The 25,601-nt window shown below is 39.9% G+C and overlaps 1 protein-coding gene across 9 annotated transcripts in view; it reads right to left on the bottom strand.

Annotated features, from left to right (window-relative positions):
- Positions 1-4,269: 4,269 nt before the first annotated feature.
- The window catches only part of LOC101174933 (RIMS-binding protein 2), an 88,545-nt gene continuing 67,213 nt past the window's right edge, over positions 4,270-25,601 (bottom strand). For 6 of the 9 annotated variants that reach the window (XM_020707767.2, XM_020707768.2, XM_020707769.2 and 3 more), the window contains 11 exons: positions 24,091-24,846; positions 23,798-23,953; positions 23,385-23,531; positions 19,054-19,156; positions 18,595-18,723; positions 16,306-16,475; positions 12,091-12,259; positions 11,363-11,463; positions 11,049-11,120; positions 10,215-10,379; positions 4,270-6,835 (listed from right to left, as the gene is read on the bottom strand). In XM_020707767.2, the coding sequence (XP_020563426.1) occupies positions 6,608-6,835; positions 10,215-10,379; positions 11,049-11,120; positions 11,363-11,463; positions 12,091-12,259; positions 16,306-16,475; positions 18,595-18,723; positions 19,054-19,156; positions 23,385-23,531; positions 23,798-23,953; positions 24,091-24,846 (2,196 nt within the window). In that variant the 3' untranslated portion in view covers positions 4,270-6,607. The remainder of the gene's footprint in view (positions 6,836-10,214; positions 10,380-11,048; positions 11,121-11,362; positions 11,464-12,090; positions 12,260-16,305; positions 16,476-18,594; positions 18,724-19,053; positions 19,157-23,384; positions 23,532-23,797; positions 23,954-24,090; positions 24,847-25,601) is intronic. The other 3 variants (XM_020707770.2, XM_011481903.3, XM_020707772.2) reach the window with 2 other exon arrangements.

Here is a 25,601-nt window from a genome sequence, read left to right as displayed (position 1 = left end):
TTGCTCCTCATGACTTTTTAAGGTTCTCAACCCCATCACGCCTGAATTTATTTCCAGCTATAAACACAAAATTCCCTTGTGTTTTTGCTTCTAATAGTAAATTAAGGTAAGTGAAGGTAACACTGACTACCCCTACCAGCATTGTTTTTATTCACAATTTAGCCAGAAGATTTCAAAAGGTTTTTAGTTTTGAATTTTTTGGTTAAAACAAACATAACAGGTAAAAAAATATTTATGATGATACTCCTTGAGAGTAAATCCTTGACTGTTTGAGTGGAGCTTGCCTGGGTTTTTATACATTGTCATATTGTTTTGACCTTGGTTTTGCTTTGTTAGTGGATTTATACATTCTTATTTCTCTGTACATTTTATGTCTTTTTTTAAATGAAACATTAAAACTAAGGGGGCGACAATCTATCGACCTAATTGATGATTACATTTCTTTTCCTACGATCCAACCAGATTGATAAGTCTGAGGCAAATTGTTAATCAAATCAACAAAATATTTCCAAATTTAAAAATATGGATTATACTCAATTTAGGAAAATACAATTTAGATGGATTATCCTGCAAGAAATGCAAGGAATCTGGAAGACTTCACCTGCACTGTTCAGTACATTAATGTCAGAGTTGAACTTTAGGCTAAAGATATCCTGGATCAATTTTAGGTTCATGAATCAGATCGTTCAAAATTAACCTATATTGACTTCAAATTGTATCGTCAACAAGTTATGATATGAAGCAAATCCAAAAAAATGATCCTTACAACGCTATAAAACTGTTTGATCAAAATGTTTGTGATATTTGCATTAAAAGATAACTAACTTTACCACTCAGAATTTAGTTTTTTGGACAGTTTCAGGTTTATTGCTGAATATTAATGTAATATAATTAAATATGTTTGTATAAAAAATAGAAGCTAAGGTTTTAATAACGACAAACCACAACAAAACTCTGCAGTGGAAGATAATCGCGTGGAAAAAATACATCTATAACACAAATGAGTGAAAACTGTAACAGGTCATATGGGATCTGACCTGCAGAACTGCTCACCTGAAGGATGACATCAACATGAAATATAACTAGCTTGTTACCCTCTTTCGCTTGCTGAGGTCATCCCATGATTAGTAGATCTATTAACCTTTACTGACTGTAATCCAGCTCAGTGATGGATTGTGAACTGCAGTAGCGCTCCATCTTAATAATTCCTTAATACCTCTTATTACTCCCCATCAGATAGATTGTAATAAATTAATTTTTATCAATCCATCAAACAAGGATCAGCTCGCCGTTGTCCTGTGAATGGCAGGGATCGCTTGAGCAGATTAAAACACAATTAGCAACCCAAGAGCCCCTAAGTCAGTTGTAGCCATGACTATTTAAGGCGTAGAAATCACAGCAAACTGCCTCTTTGTTCTCTAATGTCAAGAGAGTGCTTGAGTCTGGTCTCTGGTCATAAAGCTGTCATTGAACATCTATAACACGACTTCCCTCCAAAGCTGAGGTCGATCTTTTGGAACACTTCCTCTTAAGTTTAGTGAACATTTCCCCACTTCGGCGAGTCTCAGCCAAAGATGGATCACCGGGGTGAGGCCTTTTTCTCTTTCTCCCTTCTCTGATGGTGACAAATGAAAGCTGGTCGCAGAATACGGCCGAGCATCCGTTTCCGAGCCCTGTGGGATGTCCCCGGGGAACAACGGCCCATGTGATGTTTCCTCCCCCCCACCAGCAGGCTCTCCCCTCGAGGGTGTTTGGCAGAACAGGTAAGATGCTCGCCCCTCACCTCCTGCCGCGAAACACATTACAGCTGGAGGGGATGGATGGACTGAGCCATTCTGTCTTATTGAGCTTCTTTATTGATACCTTTTAGAGCCAAAGCTCCACAAAACCTCTCATGCATCCAATGCAGTTGGATGCTTTTCATGCATCCAAAACTACAGTAGTTCCCCATAAAATGTAGAAATGGTGTTCCAGCTGTGAAAAGCCCATATTTTTAGAATATTCAGACATGCTTAATTAAGTAGAGGGCAGGTACAGTTCACATGCTCACGCAGTGGAAGGGAAGAGGGTTCAGCTGACTCGCATTGGCCCAGGAGGCTCAAAGTTGGTTAATTGAACCCTTTGTGATGCAGACAAGGGCGTTCAGCACACCTGCTAAATAAAGATGGTTTCAAACTTTAACACTGAAGGAATACAAAAAGAAAAAGGTCCCTCAACGCATCAAAAGACAAATTAGAACATTTGATGTAAAAGTTCCCTGCTGTGAATTTTTTGGTGCGGGAGGGTCAAATGGTTGAAAAAAGGTTCAACTGGAGGATTTGTAGAGATGAATGTCCCCACATGCCTCCCTCTGGTGGTGTGGCAAGCAGAACAAAAAGCGAGTGACAGAGAGGTAAAAACTAGTGAAAATTTTAAACCGACGCTCAGGGACGCCTGAGAATGAAGACAATAAAGAGAATATGAGTAATGGAGAGGTGGATGGGAGGAGAAAAAAAACAAAGTGGAGGTTTTAAATGAGGATGGACAGAAAAGGACAACAAAAACATTTTCTTCACCAATTCAATTTCCCTTCCTCTTTACCTCACTGTGACCAGAATTGAGTACTGCTGAGAGGCTGCAGCTTTTTCTCCACTGGTCATTGAAGCTGTTTCAATCAACATTCAGTCTAAACAAAAGACTCAAAGCAAATGTTTACTGCATGTGGGGAAAGGCAGAAAACTATGAAAACAGATGAGGGAAGTCACTAGCAGACTTCTTCAGTTCATCACTGTGGATTTTTTAAAATTCATTATTAAAAGCTCGTCTCCATCAAGACTATGTAAATACAAAGCTGAGGGACCTTTACCTTTGCCACTGCTTGAATTACCTGACTGGAACACTGTCCTCTCATCCTGACAGCTTCAGACTATAATTCACTGCTGCCCCCCTGAGGAGGATAGTAGAACAGCAAGAAAAGCAGGCTCGTTCACCTATGAAGAGTTTAACACATTTTGACCGTTTTATAATTTTAAAAGAAATACTTCTAAAATTAGTGTAACAAATTGATCTGTTTTCAATAAAAAGCCTAAATGAAACCACAGCGTGTTTCGTATTTGTCCCCATTTACAAATGCTGATAAGTTGATCTTGATCCAGATTTGTTTTATTGGAGACATCCATTTTCTTAACCTGCTGTTTCCTTTTTAGAGATGTGGGCTGCAGGATATACTTTTGAGCAAAGGTGGGGTACTTCCTGAACAGATCATCAGTCTGTCACAGGGCCACACACTCACATGCACACAGGAGTTCCCTAGAGTCACAAATTAACCCGTTGATCGTGTTATTTTGGACTGAAGGAGGGAGCTGCAGTACCTGGAGAAAACCCATGTATGCATGAGGAAAACATGCAAACTCCCCACAGAAAGGTCCCAGCCTGGATTTCAGCCAGGAACTTCTGACTGTGCTGACCACAGTGCTGCCCACGGGGAGCCAATAAATGTTTAATGCACCAATGACACATACTATCACCTCAGATTTGTCTCAGTTCAACTTCAGTTCTTTTTTTTTATGTCAAAGAAAAATATAAAAATGTCCTATTGACCTCCTGGTGCAGTCCTGACTATAGATGCTCCTGACTGGAAATAAGTCTTACTGTTCATTAGGGTTGATTTGTCGTGTTTAGGGCGCCCTCTAGTGGTTACGCATGACCCTGAGAATAAAAAAAAGTTTGTGGTATCTGCATTTTTGTTTTTTTAACCCTAGTGCTATCTTATGACCCCACCCTCATGTGTTCTCCCTACCATGACAAAGGTGGATAAAAGTGAAGAGGATTTCATGTAATCCATGGACACCAGTGAAGATCACAAATCATTAAAGAAAAAAGGTTCCGCGCACTGTCTAGTGGGTCTAGATAACCCAACTCCCAACATTAAAGTGTCTAGGATAGCACAAGGGTTAAAGATTAATACCTGGTTTCGTCTATCTTGAAAAACCAAGATAGAGCTGCTCTCCGAAACACATAGAAACTTGCCTTGAAGAAGCACTGAACTACTTTTATTAGAGCAGACAATTGATGAAAATAATCAGATCAGATATACTCAACTAATTTTCTGCACTTCTGATTATTTCCTATACAGTAGAAACAAAAAAATGACATGATGTTGACTTGACTCTCGTATTTATCATCCTGAGGAGTTTTGTTCAAAAACGGTGTAAGTTTTCTTAGCCATCCCATCGTTGACGTCCTTCTGAATTTTAAATTTTTTGGATTAAAGAAGAAAACGAAAACGTGTTCATGGATTTTTCTAAAAAATATCAAATTTAATTTGATTACAAAAGTTCGGTATTTTCACATGCACACTCACAAATAGTTACAGTAATCATCTTAAATTATCATACAATGGTGAGTCTTTTCTATGTTTTTTTTTTCTTTTCCTTTTCTTAATCTTTGATTCAGAAAGGAAGCACATGTGGTGGACTGACACATCTGATCTGAAAGGACACCATGAATGCTCACGGAGAGGAAATCTCAGTGCACTAAAATAAAAAGGCGTTCAGAAAGTCAAGTAGAAACGTTTAGAAAATGTCTACAAATGGATTAAAGTACAAAAGAGCTAGAAGGAGAGACACTACATCCAGTTACAGGTGAAGGATTTGGTTTTGAGGACACCAGTTTTGTAATAAACAATATACGACATATGAAATGACAGCAAAGTGTAAAGAAGCAACTTTTTCCAGAATTTTGCCACTTTTTATGAGCAAACATGTCAAACATGTCGATTCAAAATTGGAACCCTGTTTCACACCAAAAAACAGTTTGATCCTCTTTTAAGTGCAACCTCACAAAAAGACCAGATACATGGAAAAGAAAAAACATTTCAAAATCATCAGAAACTGAAATGAAATGTATTAAAGCTATGTTAGATGCAGGTATTTTAGCTCTAGATCACTTCCAATAGTCTCAGTTCACAAATGTGTTGCATGCAGAGTCACAATTTCTAGAACCTTTTTTAACTCCATCCTAAAATAAGAGAATCGCTGCAGGAAATGAAGTCAGGCTCAGTTTGTTTTTTGCCCTCAAAAAAAGTAAAGGAGAAAGAAATTATCGTAATTTTTCCTCTTCATTTCAAGGTTTTTTTTTTAATGAATTTGATTGCTTTGACTTTGTTTTAATAAAAAGTCAGGAATTCATTTATGACAGAAGAAGCACTTAAATTCTATTTGTTAATTCTGATTATTAATATACAGAAAATAAACTCATGTGAAACCATTTTGCTGAAATGTGAAGCAGCTTACAAAAATCAGTTGGAGCTTTTCAGCATCAATTTGTCAATATTTCAATTACAGAAGTGTGACATAAAAAAGAGGTCAGATAACAGAGTCCTATGTAATGATCACACATAAATAAGCCTTTAACACTCACTAAATGTGTACATAGCAGTCCTTGTGTACTTTTAAGTGCAAGCAGAACTCAAATTCAAGCAATAATTCTCCACAAACAAAAATCAGACAACAATGCAGGCGTTGACATTTTGATTAATAGATTTTTAGGCTTCTTTGTGTTCCATATATGCATGAGGCAACAAAAACAAAACGTTGCAATGGCAATGGAAGTAAGTAGCAGCACGTCACAACAGATCACAAGACCGTTATTTCTATGACCTCTCTCTTTTACAAAAAAGAAAGAAAAAATCAGACAAAAAAAGTGGATTAAAAATAAAGTGCAAATCAATAATGCACCACACACTGCCATACATTTGCACAGGCACGCAAACTTCTCTTTTTTTATTTTATTTTGTTTAAATCAGTCATCAGACAAAACACCCACTTTTGTGCAACAGGAAGATAGACACAAAAATTTGGCTCAAACTAGGCGTTTCATGACAGCCAAGACAACAAATGTTACTGACTTGATTCTTCAAGGTGACAAGGCTAGTTAGCAATGTCGTTGTTCAAATTTATAAAAGGCCACTGAGTCTGCAAAGCTTTAATGCCCCAATCCGGAATGGTAAAACTCTTAGCTTCTTAACAGTAGCATCTAATTTGTCTCTATTCTCCCTACAGATGCTACCACCAACCCAACAGTATTGCACTGAAAAAGATTCATTTAGCAGCCAAGTGTTGCTTTATAGAATGCAACATAACAGTGTAGCCTATTGTTTTGCAGAGGATAACAACACCTCCATGAAAATGCAGGAAAAAAGCTTTTGAAAAACAGAAATTCATCTTTACAACTGCCCTGCTTTAAATATTTGTCTCTTTTTTGCCCTATAATAAAGAAAATATGAAAGATCCTGTCATGAAAATCCTAGTTTTTGTTTGCTTTTTTCATTTAAAATAACTTTATTTAAAATAGATCACAGTAATATATATGTTTGAGTTTGAAAGTCTTGATTTTGGCACAGCACTATACAAAACATATGTGATTTGTATCTGTTGATGACCACACAGATGCAGGTTACAGAGAATTGCCGGTTCTAACCATTCAGCTGGCTGACTACGCTGATCCTGGACGTGTTGAACTCACCAAATTCAGAAGACAAAGCTCCTGTCCTCAATCAGGGGTTGTTAAATCAGAATTCAATGTAATAGATGGCAAGTAACGTACGTTTCTTTTAACTTGTACGTTTTTATTTCACTGGGGAGAGCCTCTTCAGCAGTTTCTTTCCCTTGGAAAGAAGACCCTTCTTCTTCTTGTTTGCCAGATCTTGGGAGTCCCTGGGGTCCCGTGGGATATGGGAACTCCTCGAGGGGCTGAGGGGTCTCATGGTCCCGGGGAGGAGAGGGCGAATGATGGGAGACGGTGCCCGGACGGGGATAGAGATGTTGTTGGCTGTGTCGTTGGTTTCTGGGGCGGCCTGGGAAGAAAAATGACGGGGAGGCATGCAGGCGGGAGGAAGCACATTACAAAGGAAGCAACACTTGAATGTTTCAACGCAACGCTGCTCCTAAAATTCACCAAAAGGAAAAAGTAAAAGCCCCCCAAAAAATGTCTGCATAACCTCTGATCCAGAGAGAATTCTGTGATGTGCAAATGAAAAGGAAAAGAAAAAAAGGAAGCAAAAACATTGTGATATTTTTTTTAGTTTGTTTGTTCTAGATTCTGGCTTGGGGCATGTTTACTGCTGTTGCATCTATCCTTTTTAGTATCAGGCTTTTGGGAATTTGGAAAAACATCTAAAGTGGAGGTAAAAATAGAAAAAAATCTAATTCCAAGTCAGTAGATATTTTTTAAACCTATAAGCATTCATATAATGTTTGATACACTGATTTCAGAGACCCCCATCTCATTAGAAAGATCCGAAGTTTTCTTAAAAATTGGTTATATGAATATAGTTTGGCCCATGTCTTCTGCCCCGTAGTTCACTATCCTACCACTAGGGGCTGTAGAAGGGCTTTTCTTACTCATTTAAAATGGCTGCTTCCTTGAAATCTCAAAATCACTTGTGGCTGGAAAGTTTTGATTATTTTTAAAACTTTATGGTAAGAAAAATTCCTCTATTTGGTATAGATTTCTTAAACGACTTTTTGCTGTGGAAAAATGCAAAAATTTTTAATTCTTTATTATACAGTTACACCATGTTAAAAACGTGTGGACCAAATTTGATACAGTGAATAAATAAGGTGCTTTTTTCCTGAACACTCATGTCAATGTTTTGCATCTAACACAAACAACTTGTTCACAACTGAAACTATCTTTATCTCATTAGATAGTTTTTTTTTTAAATTATATTTATTTTTTGTGAATTTCATCAAAGTGATTAAAAAACATCTTAATTCCCTTAAAAAATGTTTTTTTTTTATCATTTCTCTGATGCAGTGGGCTTCAGAGAGTTAATTGTCTGATGCAAACAAGTTTGTCTGTGTTCAGATCACTAATGTAAATATGAAAAATGGAGTTTGACTAAAATAGGCGAGACCTTGTCAGAAACCCTGATTCTTTGACTGGCAGAATAAAATGACCAAAAGCAGCATGTGCAAAGTTTTCATCCCCTGTGATATAATGTGGTCCTTCACCAACACTGCTGAATGCTGGCTTTTGTTCTGATATCAAGGCAAATCAATGAATGTAAGCAATAACTTTTAAAGAAGATAATCCGGACAAGACGAAGTAACAAATGCCTTAAGATCAGTTTTTACAAGAGTTTTTGGTTTCTTCTTTTATGCCATGTACAGTTTTTAGTCACTCACTTAAATGTCATCTTTAGGATAATTTTCTTAGTTTGAAAGTTTTAACTTTCTGGTAAAACTTTGTTAAAGTGACGTCCAAGTCCCAAAACTGGAGAGAAGCCTTATTCCAGACTTTGGCATTTCTGGATGAAGCGCTTTACTTTGAAAATGGCTTCTAGAAACATTTTTGTATTTTATTCCTCTCTTTTAACTGTTAAAAGAAAAACTTTTTTTTACTTTGTATTAAAACTTTATGACCATATTTTGGAAAAATATTTTTAAATAGCTAAAATTTTAGCTCTTTACTTAAAAAAGAAAAGAAGAACAGAAAACACATTTTTGAGAGGTTTCTTAATATTTAAATTTGGCCTAGATTGTTACAGTGACTAATTCAAAAAAACAAAGAGATCATAAAAATAATCCTTTAATCTATATTTTTGTAATTGCAGATTATTAGATTTAACTTTCAGATTTAGATTTTCATTTTTAGTAGAGCTAAGATTGTGGCTCTATCTGTTGGTGTGATTGTTTTGAACACTGATTATCCAGAGCAAAATAGCACCACCATGAACCCCCTACCGTTTTTCTTTGACAAACTGAAAAATAGTTTTAATTAAAGTAACAAAATAATAACATCAGTGTAACTTTAAGTATATTGTTTCCGTGTTTTTTGTTTACCACAGTCAGACACAGATTGCATAGAAAAGATTCACAAAAGAGTAGAAAGCCATCAAAGTGGGAACACCACAGAAGCAAAGAAATCCACTGTCAGGAGGCCACGAGGGAACATAGACTCAGTACAATCATATGCAGTACAACACCCAGGGACACAACTGCAGATTCCAGGCTTCTTTTCTAAAGCAGAACTCATCTAATCTGTTGGTTTTCACATAAAAGTTAGGTCCAGATCAAAATGATTGGTGATAAAATTGAAAGTTTGACAAAGAGCGAAGCGGGGATTGCAGCAGATTTGACTGATCAGAATCAGAAAACAAGTTTTTGTATTAAACTGCAGTGCCAAGCGGCACAGAGAGTCTTCTTGTTACCACACACTGAGTGCTTTAGAGCTGCGAGTCTGGTATCTCGAGTTGCCAACTTACAGTACAAGGCAGACAGAGCCATTTATGATGTGAAATGAACAATCTCCTTCTGTTTGTTTGTTTGTTTTTGTTTTGCCAAGCGGGTGAGGAAAAGCCAAAAAGATTTTAAAAAAAAAAGGAAATCAGATGTGGCAGCATCGTCACCGCGGAGACAACCCACACCACTATGACAACTGAAAACACCAACAACACACATGAACACAAAAAAGAACGTTTTTTTTTTGTTTTTTTTTATCCAATATTGTTTCTTCTGATTCTTTATTGTTCCATTGTAACATTACAGAACGGATGTTTCACTCCGGAGGTTAGTGTTGTCGTTGGGATTCGGAGCAAACAACACATCCTCTGTCAACGGGACTGGAAATAGATCTTGTGTTTGGGTAGTATACACAAAGAAACAAAGCCTCCTTAAGTAAATACATAACTATAAAATGTATCAAGATAGAAAAAACATGCTTTTTTTTTCCTTTTGTACTTTTCATTTCAAAGATTTTTTTCAGTGCTATTGGATAGCAATTTTCATGTGTTGTCATAAAGCACTTTTTTATTTATTTATACACAATACGCATGATTAAAGTTTGTGTTTCGGTGCAAAGAGGTACCAAATTACTTTGTGTCAAGAATGAGCCTTTTTACAAGTCCTCCTTAACTGGTGTTACATGCATGAACCTCCTGCAGAGCTCCCACAGTCTATCCTCTTTGTCCATGTCAGGCTTTGCTTCTTCCTTTCTCTGAGACCAAGAAAGGTCCTAACACAGGATTGTTTCCCCTTTTTCTTTCTTTCTTTTCCCAAAGGGTGAGGGGGTTGTTAGTCTGTATAGAGTCACCACTGTCACCACATGGACAAACACACACAATGAACAGCACATAGACTGCAAGTGGAGGAAGCGAGAAACGGAAATCAAGAGAGAGGACGGAGGATGGATGAACACAGGGTCTAGCGCTGAGAGCGGCGAGGATGATGTACCCGTTTTCCCTCCGGTACAGTGGTGGCAGAGTTGGTGTTGGAGCGGTTGGTGGGCCCTTCCTGGGGGTGTTGGGATGGTGTATCAGTGAGATACACCTCCACGTCGTCAGGCACTTCTTCCAAAAAGTTAGAGGGAACCAATCCACGATGGCCATTGAGCTCCCCCTGATGACAGCAGAGGACAGCAGAGGTGACTGATACATCAAAGATTGGGGCTCTAAAAGTGCAAAACTACAGCCGGTTTCCTGTCTCTGAATGTAATGACAGTGGTCCCTCATTTATTGCAGGAGTTACATTTTAAAAATAACAGGTGAAATCTGCGGAGTAGCATTGGCTTTAAACCCCTCGCTATACACTTTATACATTTTTCTCAGACAGGCGTGAACCTTTTCACAATTTTCTCTCTAGTCACAACTTCCTTGTACAATGGACAATGACAATAAAGCAAATTTAATCTAATTGCATGATCTGTTGCATTTAGGCCAAACCATGCTTATGTCTGCTTTTAACACACTGTTTTTCAGCAACCCTACAAGCAAATGTCCAAAATATATTGTGTGTTTGATAAATTTAGCTTTAAAGAACAATAAGATACTTTAAGCTAAGATGTAAGAAAAGCTTTTAATGTCTTTTTTACTTAAAAGTTTGCTTATTTTTGGCAAGATGCTGGAATCTCTGGTAAAATTGATCCAATCTTGATGATTGTGAATATTGTTTCTATTAAAACTACACTTGTCTGTCAAATGCCACTTGTAAGACACTTGAATACAAAGAAGGAAAGGCAGCCAATACAGACTTCAAGATCTGAGTATGTTTGTTACGCAGGGCACTCACATAATAAAACCCATCTTCATCAATGTCTCCAAACACAGCAATGATGTCACCGGCACAGAACGTCAGCTCAGCCTGTAAGAAAATGACACAGTTTGCGTTTCCACAAGTGTTTCTTCTTGATACAGTCAACGCCACCTATGCTAAAATATTGAGCGTATTCTCACAAAAAGAAAATTTTTAACTAAATGTTTACTGGTAGTTTTATTCTAAAATACACAGATTTCATTTTAAAAAAGCAAAGTTAGCATTTTAAAGGTTAAATACTTGAAATGGTTAAACAGTAATAAGATTGTTTCCTTCACAATAGGTGATACCTCAACATCAACGTTGGGGGAGCTCTCCCTGGGGTCATAGTCATACAGAGCCACCATCCTCCTCGAAGCTTGATCTCGACGAAGGCCTCGCCTGTTCTGCTCTACAAGTGGTCATTTACGACAAGACGTATTTCAGTATTCACACTGTGGTTAAGAAAAAAGCACCCCCAATTTTCTCTGCAGTGTTTTAAATGTTAAGAAATATCGATCATTCTTAATTTGAATGATCACAACGTGTCAAGAATTATTAAACAAAAACATCAGCCATGACTTTAGAAAGCAACTATTGTTTTTGTTTTTGTGCAGGAAAAGGCTTTGTTAACCCCACACACAAAGAAAAAAAGCTTACTTAAATTTAAAAAAAAAGCCAGTTGCCAGTAATGTTTACAGAATTCTCAAAACATAATGTTAGATTTGGGTTTTCAGAGCCAGCACCACTAGTAAAACAGAAACCCTTTTTTTTAAAAAAATCGATATCTACATTTGTTTAGGTTAAAAGTAGTTAAGAGACATATTTCATTTTTTTTAATCCCCAAACATATTAGGTTTCTTGAATGTTTTATCAAAAAACAGGCTTATTCATGAGTACCTTTGAGTATTCTTTACAGCTCGACAGGTGAAACAACTTAATAAACTGACTTTTGTTCAAATATTTAAGAATTATTTTTTTGTTTCTGTCTGATTCCAATAAGCACAACTTGTATGCATGTAAATAACACGTGCAGTACCTATTCTGTCCACTGGGGTGCAAAGAGGCAGAAAGCCCTGTTTGATGAGCTCCTCCATGGTCTCGTCATCATCGGCTCGGATCTCTGACACCATGTTACAAGGAATCAGACCCATTCTGCCTCTTATTTCTCCTCTGTAAAAGCCGTCAGTGTCTTTATCACCATAAACCTGGGGGGGTAAAAAGAGTGAGAAAGCAACATTGGAGTTTCTTCAAGCTTCTTCCTTTGATAGCATAGTTTTAAGTTATCACATGCAAATAAAATCATTGAAATATTAAATACTTAGTACTCTTATTGAAGTCTATATAATATTAGGACCAGAGCACTCCAGGAGGGTCAAACCTCCTGTTTTATTCACCAAAACCATTCATCACTTGTATATCATTTGTGGTTTATTTAACATTTTCTTTCAGTTTTGAACATGACAAACAAGACCATTTAGGTATTTCATTCAAGCTGAGTGTTTAAAATTATACAAATAATGGCGCCGCGGATGGCTGCCTCGGTGCTGTGCTCTCTCGCACTTATCACTTTTTTTCCTTTTAGCGTTGCTCTCTGCTCTCCCACTGCGGTTACATTCAGCAGAGAAGAGCTTTTGCACATCCGGGAGTCCAGTGCCGGACTTTTTAATCCTGTTTTCACTCATACGGATAGTTTTTTGGAGATCCTGATCGGAGGCGCAGCAGCCCTGTGTGGAATTAGGAAACGGCGTCAACGCGGTAAGCGGGCAGGCGCGCTAGTCAAGCGGAGGCAGCGTGGCTTACGCACCGCTCTACCAGCCATACACCTAGGAAACGTCCGCTCTCTGGCCAACAAAGTGGATGAACTGCTGCTTCTCCTAAACAAAAACTCGGATTTTCGCTGCTCCTCCGCCCTGTGCTTTACTGAAACCTGGCTCAGTGAACAGATCCCGGACAGCGCACTTCACCTGCCGGGCTTCCAGCTGCACCGCGCGGACCGCAACACCGCGCTGTCGGGGAAATCAAAGGGAGGCGGAACGTGCTTCTATATAAACGAAGGTTGGTGCACAGATGTCACTGTGCTAAAGAAGACATGCAGCCCGCACTTGGAGTCTTTTTTCATAAACTGTAGACCATTCTATTCTCCGCGGGAGTTTTCCTCGTTCGTGCTGGTCGGTGTTTACATTCCACCACAGGCGTGCGTAACGGAGGCGTTACAGCAACTCGCTGACCAGATCACAGAGGTTGAAAGAAACCACCCCGACTCTCTGGTGATTACACTCGGGGATTTCAACAGAGCAAACCTCAAGGCTGAAATACCCAAATACAAACAGCACGTGACTTGCCCCACCAGAGGCTTGAACATTTTGGACCACTGCTACACAACAATAACGGACGCATATCACTCTGTTTCCCGCGCTGCCCTGGGACTCTCCGACCACTGCCTAGTCTATCTTATCCCAACCTATAGGCAAAAGCTGAAATCAGCTAAGCCCATAGTGAAGACTGGGAAGAGATGGTCAGATGAGTCAAAGTTGCAACTGCAAGCCTGCTTTGACTGCACTGATTGGAGCGTCTTCGAGGCTGCTGCCTCAGACCTGGATGAACTCACTGACACTGTCACATCCTACATCAGTTTCTGTGAGGACATGTGTGTGGAGACTAAAACCTTCTGCACATTCAACAACAACAAACCATGGTTCACTGCTAAACTGAGGCAACTACGTCAGGACAAAGAAGAGGCCTACAGGAGTGGAGATCGGGACCGGTATAAACAGGCTAGAAACAAGCTAACAAAGGAGATCAAGGCTGCAAAGAGGTCCTTCACTGCAAAGCTGACGGACCAGTTTTCTGCCAACGACTCCTCTGCAGTTTGGAAAGGCCTGCAGACCATCACCAACTACCGGAGACCATCCCCCCGCCCCTCAGACAGTTACCACCTGGCTGAGGAGCTTAACGACTTCTACTCAAGGTTTGAAAGAACATCACCTTCCCCCTCAGCCACCATCTCCATCACACAGGATCTACCCGCAATCCCAACCTCCCCCACACCTGCCCCCTCATCCGCACTGACGATCTGTGAACGAGATGTGCGTCAACAGTTCCAGAAGCAGAAGATCAGGAAGGCTCCAGGACCCGATGGAGTCTCTCCCTCCTGCCTGAAAGTCTGTGCTGACCAGCTAGCTCCCATCTTCACCAGGATCTTCAACAGCTCCCTGGAGATGTGTGTGGTACCTGCATGCCTCAAACTCTCCACCATCATTCCAGTCCCCAAGAAGTCCCCAGTCACAGGACTAAATGACTACAGACCAGTCGCCCTGACCTCGGTAGTCATGAAATCCTTCGAACGACTGGTGCTGAACCACCTGAAGGTCATCACAGAGCCTCTGCTAGACCCCCTGCAGTTTGCCTACAGAGCAAACAGGTCAGGGGACGACGCAGTCAACATGGCTCTCCACTACATCCTGCACCACCTGGACTCTGCAGACACCTACGCACGGGTCCTATTCGTGGACTATAGCTCTGCATTTAATACCATCGTCCCAGAGCTCCTCCACCAGAAGTTGTCCCAGCTCGCCGTGCCTCTCCCCACCTGTCAGTGGATCATCAGTTTCCTCACCGACAGGAGGCAGCAGGTAAAACTGGGTCGCTTCACATCCAGCACCCGGATCCTGAACACTGGCGCCCCCCAGGGGTGTGTTCTCTCCCCTCTGCTCTTCTCCCTCTACACCAATGACTGCAGATCAGGAGCCCCCTCTGTGAAACTCTTGAAGTTTGCAGACGACACCACAGTCATTGGGCTCATCCGGGACGGTGATGAGACTGCGTATAGAGGAGAAGTGGAGCGGCTAGTCCTCTGGAGCAGCCAGAACCACCTGGAGCTGAACCCACTCAAAACAGTGGAGATGACAGTGGACTTCAGGAGGAACCCCTCCACTCCCCCCCCACTCACAATTCTCAACAGCACTGTCCCTTCAACAGACTCACACAGGTTCCTGGGGTCCACCATCTCACGGGACCTTAAGTGGACCGCTCACATTGACTCACTCCGGAAAAAGGCTCAGCAGAGGTTGTACTTCCTGCGACAACTCAAGAAGTTCAACCTGCCTCAGGAGCTGCTGACCATTTTCTACACTGCAATAATCCAGTCTGTCCTGACCACATCCATCACGGTCTGGTTTGGTTCAGCTACCAGACACGACAGAAACAGACTTCAGAGAATCATCAGATCTGCTGAGAGGATTATTGGTACCAGCCTTCTCCCCATTCAGGACCTGTACCGATCCCGTGCCAGGAAGCGGGCTGGCAGGATCGTAAAAGACCCCTCCCATCCTGGACACTGCCTTTTTAGCCTCCTCCCGTCAGGGCGACGCTTTAGGACACTGCGAACCAAAACCACTCGCCACAAAGACAGCTTCTTCCCCCGAGCTGTCACTCTTATGAACACCTGACTCCAGACTACTCAAGGACACTGTACAATCACATAAACTGTCCAACTGGAATTACTGCTGCTGCATTTTTCATTTTTTATTTTTTATCTTTTTGTCTTGTTATTTCAATCTATTTCCTTATTCAGTTATGTTTATTTATTCATACAGCTACCTTACACTTACCTTCTTTTATATTATTTATCCCTTTATTACTAGATTATTAAATTTTGTGTTGCCTGAATGCTTTCAAAGGACTTAAGTTAGCATAGAAACATTTGGAACTGACTTATGATAACATTATACCACTGCGAACTGTCTGTATGACACCAGGGTGAGCAAATGCTCATAGTTAACGCTGGAGCTCTAAGTTAAACCACACAGACTGAGGTATGGAGCACACATAGTAAAAACTATCCATGCTCCAGCTCAAGAGGGAACTACACATCTTCACAATAAAATAGCAAAAAGTGAAAGAAGAGTTTTGGTCATCGAAGTGTGGAAGATTCTATTGGTTTTAGTGATCCCTTATTGCAGCTCGTGTGCAAAACAGCACTCCTTGTTAGCTCTTTCCATTTAAAACTACTATAAACAAGCGCAACAGTAAGACAATGTGTTTTTGTTTTAAACTATTATGAAGAGACTGTAGTCTAGACTCCTGATTTAGTATTTCATGACAGAAACCCACAAATAATGAACATATTTCACTTCTATAGTAGCATTATCTTGCAAGTTTTAATGATTCTGTAGATTCTGTAGCTTATTTGAGGATGTTTTCTCTCCCCCTGTCACAGTCACATCTATGGATCACATAAAGAGAAACTCACCCTTATAATCTGTCCCTCTTTGAATGGGAGTTCTTCATCAGCTGCATCTGGGTTGGGGGACATGGACAGAGGATCGTAGTCAAAGAGAGCCACAAAGATCCGAAAGGGCTCCTCAGGCTCCGATTCCTCATAGTACGTGGGAGATCGGCGGTCCCGATCCCTGTAGCCATCTTAAACACCAGAAAGAAACACAAAACAACAGCTCATAAAATTCCATAAGGTTTCATTTGAACTAAGACATTGACAAATGCGATTAAAGCTGCAAAATAGGCGCATTGTTGGACATTTTGTGCCGTCTTTATTCAACGAGCTGAGATGCATGGTAAAACACAAAGAACATATGGAGAAGACTGTAAAGCACTGACTGTGAGATCTAAGGCTACACAGTCAGTGTGTATCAAGTATTTTCTTCAAGTTTATATATTTATATTTCAGCCATGCTTCAGTCAGAAGAACTCAGAAAGATTCTCTGACTTCAGAACTCTGATTCATCCATGCAACACATGAGTGATTTGACTCATACTTGTGCCTGTGAGCATGCAGAAAGAACCTCTGAACTTTAGTTGAAACATCTTTACAGCACACAAACATGCATCCACAACTACGGCCACACATACAGGGTCCAAGTCATGTTGTGGGATTTTTCTTTTCTTCGTTTTTTGGTCAGCTTAGTTTAGAGATAAATGAGGATCACTGTATGGTACAATACACGGACAAAAGTGATTCATGGACATAGAACAGCAATGAACAAAATTCTGTTGCGTGTTCTATAGAATAGCCTTTTAACATAAACCCTGTGTTAATATAACACTAAAATTTCTCATTTATTTCCAAGCTCCGTACATTAGGCGTGACAAATTGATGAAAAAAAACTTTTATCAAATTGACAGCTTTTCTGTTGGTTTTATCTCCATAGCAACCATTTTATTTTTTTGTCGCCTGAGGGTGACAAACAGATCTATGTGATTTTAAGAAGAATCGACAGAAGTAAATTTTGGGATTTTCTCGGCAAAGATGGTTTTCTGTTGAGCACGCGTTCATTCCTAATATGTTCAAATCATGTGTTATATCATTCCGTTTAGCTTGAGCCAAACAAAACGATATAACAATCTTCCAGTAAGAAAAAGTGCGAGTGATAGGGAAGACTACTTTCACGGGTTTGCCATGCTAACATATTTTCCCAAGTCATTTTCCAATAATGCTTGAGGAGTTGGGAGGCGATAGGTTGAAATCCCTAGGAGGAGTGTACATTTGTGGAAGATACTAAAGGTGAATTATTTTTTTTAATTGAAAATGGCAGCCTCTTCCCAAAATCAAAGGTCGACGTAACTTTGGTTGTAAACTTAACCTTGTGGCGGGTGTAAAATGTTAAAAAATGTAAAATTTTATGATCTTTTGGACAAAAGTTTTCTTTTACCGTATAGTGGAAAAATTGCAAAATTTCACACTTGTAGGTCCTGTGACCATCACATAACGATTTCAAAACTTCCCATGAATATTATCGACTCCTGTGGTTCCGTTAGAGGATATTGAACTTTTTTTTTAGCCCCATAAGATCTTGACCCCTTGCGTTTTGTTGACAGTTTCAGCCACTGTGATGTCATCATTTTTGGTGGGGGGTCATTCACTATGCCAAAGATTAATTTTTCCTGGGAACTAGTTGCGTGCAAATTTTAGTGAATATTTGAGTATCTAGCAGGATCGAAACGCTCATTAAGAACAAAGAATTGTGAAAGCAGTACAGTCCTCACAGTCCAGGACTGCTATGGACCAGAATCAAAAGAATTTGAAGATAAAAACTGTTAATCTAGTATTTGGTGCTATAACTAATCTGGTAAAGGATTCCTGAAAGGTAACCGTTAGTCCATTGCAGGGCTTGGAAAGTCTACAAAAACAGAAGTATAACAGAAATGAGTTGGTCAACAATACTTCAAGTCAGAAAAGTGTATACTTCTGTGTAAGTGATGTAGTTGTTTCAATAGGTTGAGGTGAGCGTTCAGAGTTCAGTGCAGTGTGTGCATGGCATTCTCTGATCAGAGAACTAAATATAGATCATCTGCAAGCATGAAAACGTATCTTTGGTCAACCTGTGTTCTTGCCAGCGTGTTCACCATTCCATTGCAGTGCAGTTCATGCTGTTCAACGGTAAGCATTAGATTAACTAGTATTTCCTAAAGACAAACAAACAGCCAGTTGCAGGTGAAAGAGCTACTTATTGTCATTGGCCAGGTGCTGGTGACCTTTCTGCTGCCATGCTGTGTCGGTATAAACAGCAGTGCAGGCACATACCATGGCGAGGCCTGATGCAGCCAGTGTGCCTGCGGGATGCCCACTTCCTGTGCCGAGCTACTCTGCCACAGTTAACATCCTCGATGGTGGGGGAGTGGTTTCTCTCACTATTATTCTCAGTAGTTACTTCTATGAAAAATACCAGTTAGAAGGTGATGGGGTTAAGGCGAAATGTCAGTTTTCCTGCCCATAAAAGAGGCGCTGAAGGTTTGCCCTGGAGCTACTGAAGTGTAAAATCTGTAACATCTGCATCAGTGTTAGAGAAGAACGATGGATTGCCATGTATGTAGTAAAAAGCTGTAGGGCAATAGTTTCATGGCCTGCACATTGAAAAAAATGAGCATGGTTATAGACACTGGGATGATCTGGAAAAACAGAGAAGCTCGAGAAAGTTGTATCAGAGTTTTAAATACACAGGAAAAATAAAAACATTCTTTCTGGCCATCTGACTTCACTGACCGATGGAGGGGACCATCAGGGGTCTCCTTTGAGGGTGGGGTCCACCATGATGCATTTGTCTCCCACCTTCTCGGTCATGATGACCTCCTCCTGAAGTGTTACTCTGAAATAAACACAAAAAAACATTCACAAATATCACAAAACCATGATGTGCCTCGCAGACACAACAACACTCCAAAATAAAAATACTTGAACATAATTTCTGTCAACAGACTCATGCAGAACTAACAAGCAGGCACTGAAACACAGACACATGGACTCACATTCAAACACATTAGGGTCTAAGTGATATTTGTCTTCCAACTGCAGATGTAGCCCCGCCTGAAACTGAAGCGACTACTCTGCAGCTAAAGAGGCGGGGCTTCAACAGGTTTTGAAAAAGGCGCATGCATAAAAACTCCTAAAAACATTTCGATTGCAACTGTTTGGCTACAGGTTTGCAGAGTTGTAACTGAAAAGAGTTAATGCAGACAGTGGGTGGATTGAAAAACACGCAACCAGGGGTCTATTTCATGTAGACTAGCTCTAAGCTACAAAGTCATAGATTTGGACTGCCAAGATCAGTTCACTAACCATTTGTCGTTGGAGACAATGGTTTCTTTGCTTAGTGATGATATAGAGAGTAAGCTATATGTTGTTGTTTTTTCAGAGCTTTTGCGAAAGCATTCATTTCCATGCACATGCTAGTAAGTAAGTAAAGAGACCGCCGACAGACAAATGGTTACTTAAAAAAATGCACAGATAATTAATACATTCACAATAATGTATTGCTACATTATGCAAACAAATAAAAACATTAAGTTGTGATGTACATTCGTTTAATAAATACTAAAGGATTTGATTTATTAATATTACCATGGAAACCAGACTCACCACTGTGATTCAGTAACACTTTCTGTTACTAGTACAACCCCAATTTGTAGAACAAATACTCCAATGTATTTTGAAGGGCTGATTTAATCTGTGATATTTATCATCAAATGTGCTCCTGCTGTTGGATCCGTGATGGATCCCCCTGCTGCGAGGATACAGCCTCTCTGACAAAGTTACTTCTTACCCACAAGCGTTTATACAGGTGTCGACAGGAGTTTCTACTAGTGCATGCAAGCTCTACTAGTACCATCAAGTGTAATAGTGATTGTGAACATTTGCACTAATGCGTTGTAGTATTTGTAGTAGTGTGTAGGATTGTTTGTACTAGTCCTGCAAGCGTTTGTAGTAGTAAGAGAGAATTTGCATTATGACAGCGTTTATGTTCGTGAAGTCAAAGTGTTTGTAGTAGTGTGTGTAGTGATATGTGTGAACAATTTCACTGGAGTAAGAGCATGTTTTCAGTGATGTGTGCAAGCATTTGCTTTTGTGTGCGTTAGTGGCCCGATTAGAGCATTTGTTGTCGCATAGGAGGCTTTTACTAGTGTTTGTGAGCATTTGTACTAGTCCTTTAAAGCGTTTATACTAGTGATGGCTAAGTGTTTGTAGTAGTGTGTGAAAATATTTGTAATGGTATGTGTACTAATGTGAGAGCATTTTTCAGTGATGTGTACAATTATTTGTGACAGTGTGTTACCATTTTTACTAGTACATGCAAGCCATTGTAGTAGTGTTTAGGAAGATTTGTGCAAGGAGAATTTGTAGTAGTTTATGTATGCTTATATTAGTGAGTAAACATTTTTTTAATCATGTTTACAAGCTTTAATGTGCATTTCTAATCATTTGAGGGGGTTCATTGTAGTGTAGGTACATTTGCAGTAGTGTCCAAGCCTTTTAACCAGTATGTTAGTGTTTTTTAAGTGGTCTTTCACAGTGGCCCCCAACTTTTTTCAGGCCACGGACTGGTTTAATGTCAGACAAGATTTTGATGGATCGGCCTTGTATGAGGCTAAAGTGGCCTTCTTGATTGTTTTTCTTTTTTTCTTAGACTCTAGTTTGTATTAACTTTAGGGGGTAATGTTCATTTGTACACTAGATGCGGATGCAGATGCTAAAAAATCAGACGCCAACTTCAGCCTCATCAGACTTTTAAGGTGCGGTGGATTAATAAAAAAAAAGTCACTAAAACTGGCATTTTCTAAATTTAATTTTGGAAATGAATGAATCCACCGTTTAAGCAACTTTATTAACAGCATCCTTGTAACATTAGACAGACGATTATTTGATTTGATTTGATTTGATTTATTGATTTATTTCAAGCATTGTAGTCAAAGCAATGAAGAATTTACACATATTTATCAAACTCATTACAGAAATGATGAAATGCATAGATTAAAAAGACAGAAAACAAAACAAAAATGTCACTTAAATCACATTTGCTTAATTAAATACAGTGATCATTAACTGAAGTATAAGTAGAGTTTGATTTATTGCTTGAAAAGGAGTGGGAAGAAGCAAGCTTATATAATCCCACCCCTACTGAGTTCATTCATTTGATAGTTTTACAGAGTTTTAAATCCGGTTCTGATCAGATAGATTCTCTTCAAGTAACAAAATCCAGTGCCTAGAAATGATTGATGATCTTCAGAAAACATTCATTCATGATTTCAGTAAACAGTAACGATACCGATATGTAATAATAATTGATTATCATTAGAACACATGATAACATCAAACTAGTAATTATTGCTACACATTGCAGATCAAGTATATAAAATTATTTACTTGATTTACTTGAAATTATTGAATATTATGCATTAATATTGTGAACTGTGGGAACAACTGTTGCAATAAATCTAAATTTCGAGTAAAGACTCCTGGTTTTTCTCAAATAAATGCAGATTCCTTTAATTTTGAAGTCAAAGGTTCTTCTTCTGTTTCCTCCCTGGAGCTTTTCTTTAATAAGAAACTTTCCAAATGCGTCTGTGTTTTGTTAACTTTGCTTGCTAGGGGGTTTCAACTTAGCAATCGACGCAGGTGGTTTCAGAAAGTAGTGGATGTATTTTTGACATGTGACTGAGTGACTTGGCATGCATCAAGAATGAAAGAAGAATTGTGGATTTCCAAAATAAAACTCCCTTCAGAATCAGATTATAAATTTGATGAGGAAAAAATTGTAAGTCATCTTTTTTCTAACAATTGTTCCATGGACCAGTACCAGTCAGCGCCTCCATGGTTGGAGACCACTGGTCTATAGGAGTGTTTCTACTGCTGTATGCAAATGATTCAACTGGTGCATATGAATGTTTTCTATGGGCGGCCGTGGTGCAGCGGTAGGGCGGTCGACCCATGATCGTAAGATTGCAGGTTCGATTCCCGCCTTGCACGCCCATGAGTCGAAGTGTCCTTGGGCAAGACACTGAACCCCACCTTGCCTCTGGTGGTAGGCAGGCGCCTGTGTTTGGCAGCGGAGCCGCCACCAGTGTGTGAATGTGTGTGTGACTGGGTGAATGGGTCTGTGACTGTAAAGCGCTTTGTCCTTTTAGGAAGAAAGGCGCTATATAAGTATACGCCATTTACCATTACCATTTCTAGTGGAGTGTGTTGGCATTTGTTCGCACGCACAACTACATTCTAGTATGAATTTGTCCTTTGTGTATTTGGTGTTATTGGTAGTGTTTAGGTTTACTAATAGTGTGTTAGAGCCTTTATAGTAGTAGGTGAATGTGTCCACTCAGAACTTACTAAGCCACTCCAATAACAAAGACTCTAAACCTCCAAACAAGTTTAAGCTTTTCTGTGTTTTTTGTACCATCTGTTATTACAATAATTTAAAAAAAATGCTAAATTAGATTAGCACACAGTGGAAGAGACATAGATATTTGCATTCATGAAATGGACACAAGTTTGAGTTTACAGCTTTTTGTGTTTGTGGTCTTGTAACATGAAGCTTAGGTCTTTTGCATCTTTTTGGGCTTAAACTGATCATGTTCTCTACCTTCTCCCACCCTCATCTGATGAAGCAGCTGGATTCTAAGACTTTCGAGTCAGGACAGTTGACTTGATATCTCCTCAAGTCTAAAGAACACAACAGTTTGACCAGCCCATACTGGTAGCTACGAGTAGGTGTAAGAAAAATCAGCATGGGCAGCTCAAATGCATAGCCTTTTTTGCATAAAGGAAGTTGTTTTTGGGACAATTACTGCATTTTTTAAAGTTTTTTACTTTTCACAAATGCAGGAAGAATTACTGATCAATGGAACGTCTGGCAGGTTACTGCTTTTCAGTTAAATAAAGCAGGATTAATTTAACTGGAGCTCAGCACACACACCAACAACAAATATGCAGGTCAAGGCAGCAGTCTCATTTGAAGTATCTGTGCCTGTGCAGTTCGGGGGAGTTAAAAAAAAGCTACAGGTGGTTGACTCTTGGGGTTTTAGAATAAGTGCAAAGAACTGCACCTTGGGTGTATTGTGTGAGTTGCGTCGACGTCCCTCTTCCAGCTGCATCTCAGAGTAAAGCTCCTCCTCATCCTCTTCCATGATGTCAGACAGGTCAGAGCCCCGGCTGCTTTCGCTGTGATATTCTTCATTGTGACTATAGTGAAGCTTTTAGTGGTCACAAAAACACAAACACAAACACACAGACACAGTTGTTTAAGTCCACAAACAAACATACCAAAGCACGAAAAGATGAGGGAATGCACACGAATGGACACGCACAGAGACACAGAGAAAATGAGTGTGTGCATGCAACCAGCAGAACACACATGCATCCGCACTTTGTGAGAGTGGTTGTGAGACATTTCACTCACAAAAAACGTTGGTGTTAATAAAAAAACAAAAAAACAAACGTTTTTCACAAATGATCTTACCGGCCTCCCCAGCTCAGAGCCTCTGAGGAACTCATCAACTGACGGTCCTCTCCTACGACCTCGAGAAAAACCTTCCTCATCTTCTTCTTCCTCATCAGAATGATGCTGGTGAAAGGAATGACCCTGGTCCCCATACCTCTCATGTTTCCTGGTGCCCTAAAAATGGAAAAGAATGATTGTAACTGAACTTTTGTTTCCTTTCATATTTCTGCTTTTGCTTTAGGGCAAGGGCACAAGGGTAAATCTCGTGTTTAATACTCGGTGCTACTATGAAATCACATGAATGTATTTACCTTGCCACCTTCTGCGGCCACTCTCTGCGCTGCTTCCCGAGCAATTGCTTTTGCCACGGTGTCTGGAATGAGCGTACCTCTTGGTTGAGGAAGGATTCTTTGTGGGGAGGGGGATCGCAAATTGGCTTGGGGTGGAGCTTCGAGGGTGTGGCCTTGCATGGGCACAGGAGGCTGTGAAGGAGATCGCATTGGGTCCCAGCCAGGTTGGCCTGGTGGGAGGGCTCCTCCATGGTGGACTGTGTGCTCTTTGGCATTTAGGTCTCTGGCACTTATTGGTCTTTGAGGTACAGGGTGGGGATGGGGGTGTGGCAACAGAGGAAGTAGGTGGTGGGGTCTGGGACCTGGGTGGGGGGGCTGAGGGTGTTGGGGCTGAGGATGGGGGTGCAGTTGAGGCTGCGAGGGTCCACATGGATGGGGAAGTCGGGGATGGGTTTGAGGATTCGGGGCATTGGGTGGGAGTGGCTGTGGATGGGGTAGAGCAGGGTGCTGGGGTGTTGGGTGAGGGAGGTGAGGGGATTGAAGGTGAGCTTGTGGATGGGGTTGGGGAGGGGGGCCCGCACGAGGGTGCATTGGTGGAGGCAGGGCAATTGGTGGTAGAGGCACAAGCAGGTTGTTTGGAATGACGGCGACATGTGAGTCCTGGGATTCTCCCTGCAGTGACAGCGTCCTCACGATGACTTCCCTGGCCTCCAGGCATTGAATCCTCGACAGTTCAACAGTAACGTAATCTGCCATGGGGAACAACACTTCCGCTATCTGGAAATGGATAAAGAAAGAATATCAATTGCTATTGATCCACAGATCTCTATCATACACAGTGGGCTTGCCCTCTAGTGTTCTAGCCAAGAAAATGTCTTACTATTAGATCCTTTTTATAAATTATCAGGGTTTCACCAAGACAAATAAAAAAATAATAACATTTAAAAAATCTGGCAAACATGTCCAAAAACATACATACGTGCATATAAAAATGCAGCTTGTAAACATTTCAAAAATCTATAAATCTACTAAAACTGCACACAGTTTAAGTGAACTCCTGTTACATTTACTTTTGATGCTAATAAAGTTAGATTTTAAACTGGCAAAGTAAAAAATATACAGTCAGTAAATTTGGTCAGAGCTCTTTTTGCATGTAACTATTAGCCAAAAACTGTACTTTTTCCCAGAGCACAGCAATAATTTATTTTTGTATATTTAAGAGTAACTTATTATTAATTAGTCCTTCAAAGAGGCAGAAGCTAAATAATGATGGCATGTACATATAGGCATAAAAAGACTACAGGTAAACAGTGTAACAAATTAAGATACACTTTAAAACTGTTTTTTAGCAAATCTCTTCACAACTGCAGGATTATTGGTTATGCTTCAGAAATAAAAAAATCTTTCTAAAACAAGATTGCTTTTTGGTTAGGGGGGTCATTGAAAAAGAAAAAAATCTTCCAAATGTTTCATGTTTATTCTTTTCTTATAAACTACATGTCAGTTTGCAACTATTAGTGTTATTATGTGTG

The sequence above is a fragment of the Oryzias latipes genome, chromosome 12 (assembly GCF_002234675.1).
Source record: "Oryzias latipes chromosome 12, ASM223467v1".
NCBI lineage: Eukaryota > Metazoa > Chordata > Actinopteri > Beloniformes > Adrianichthyidae > Oryzias > Oryzias latipes.
The sequence above is the reverse complement of the archived record's forward strand: the minus strand, read 5'-3'. Positions and strand labels throughout refer to the sequence as shown.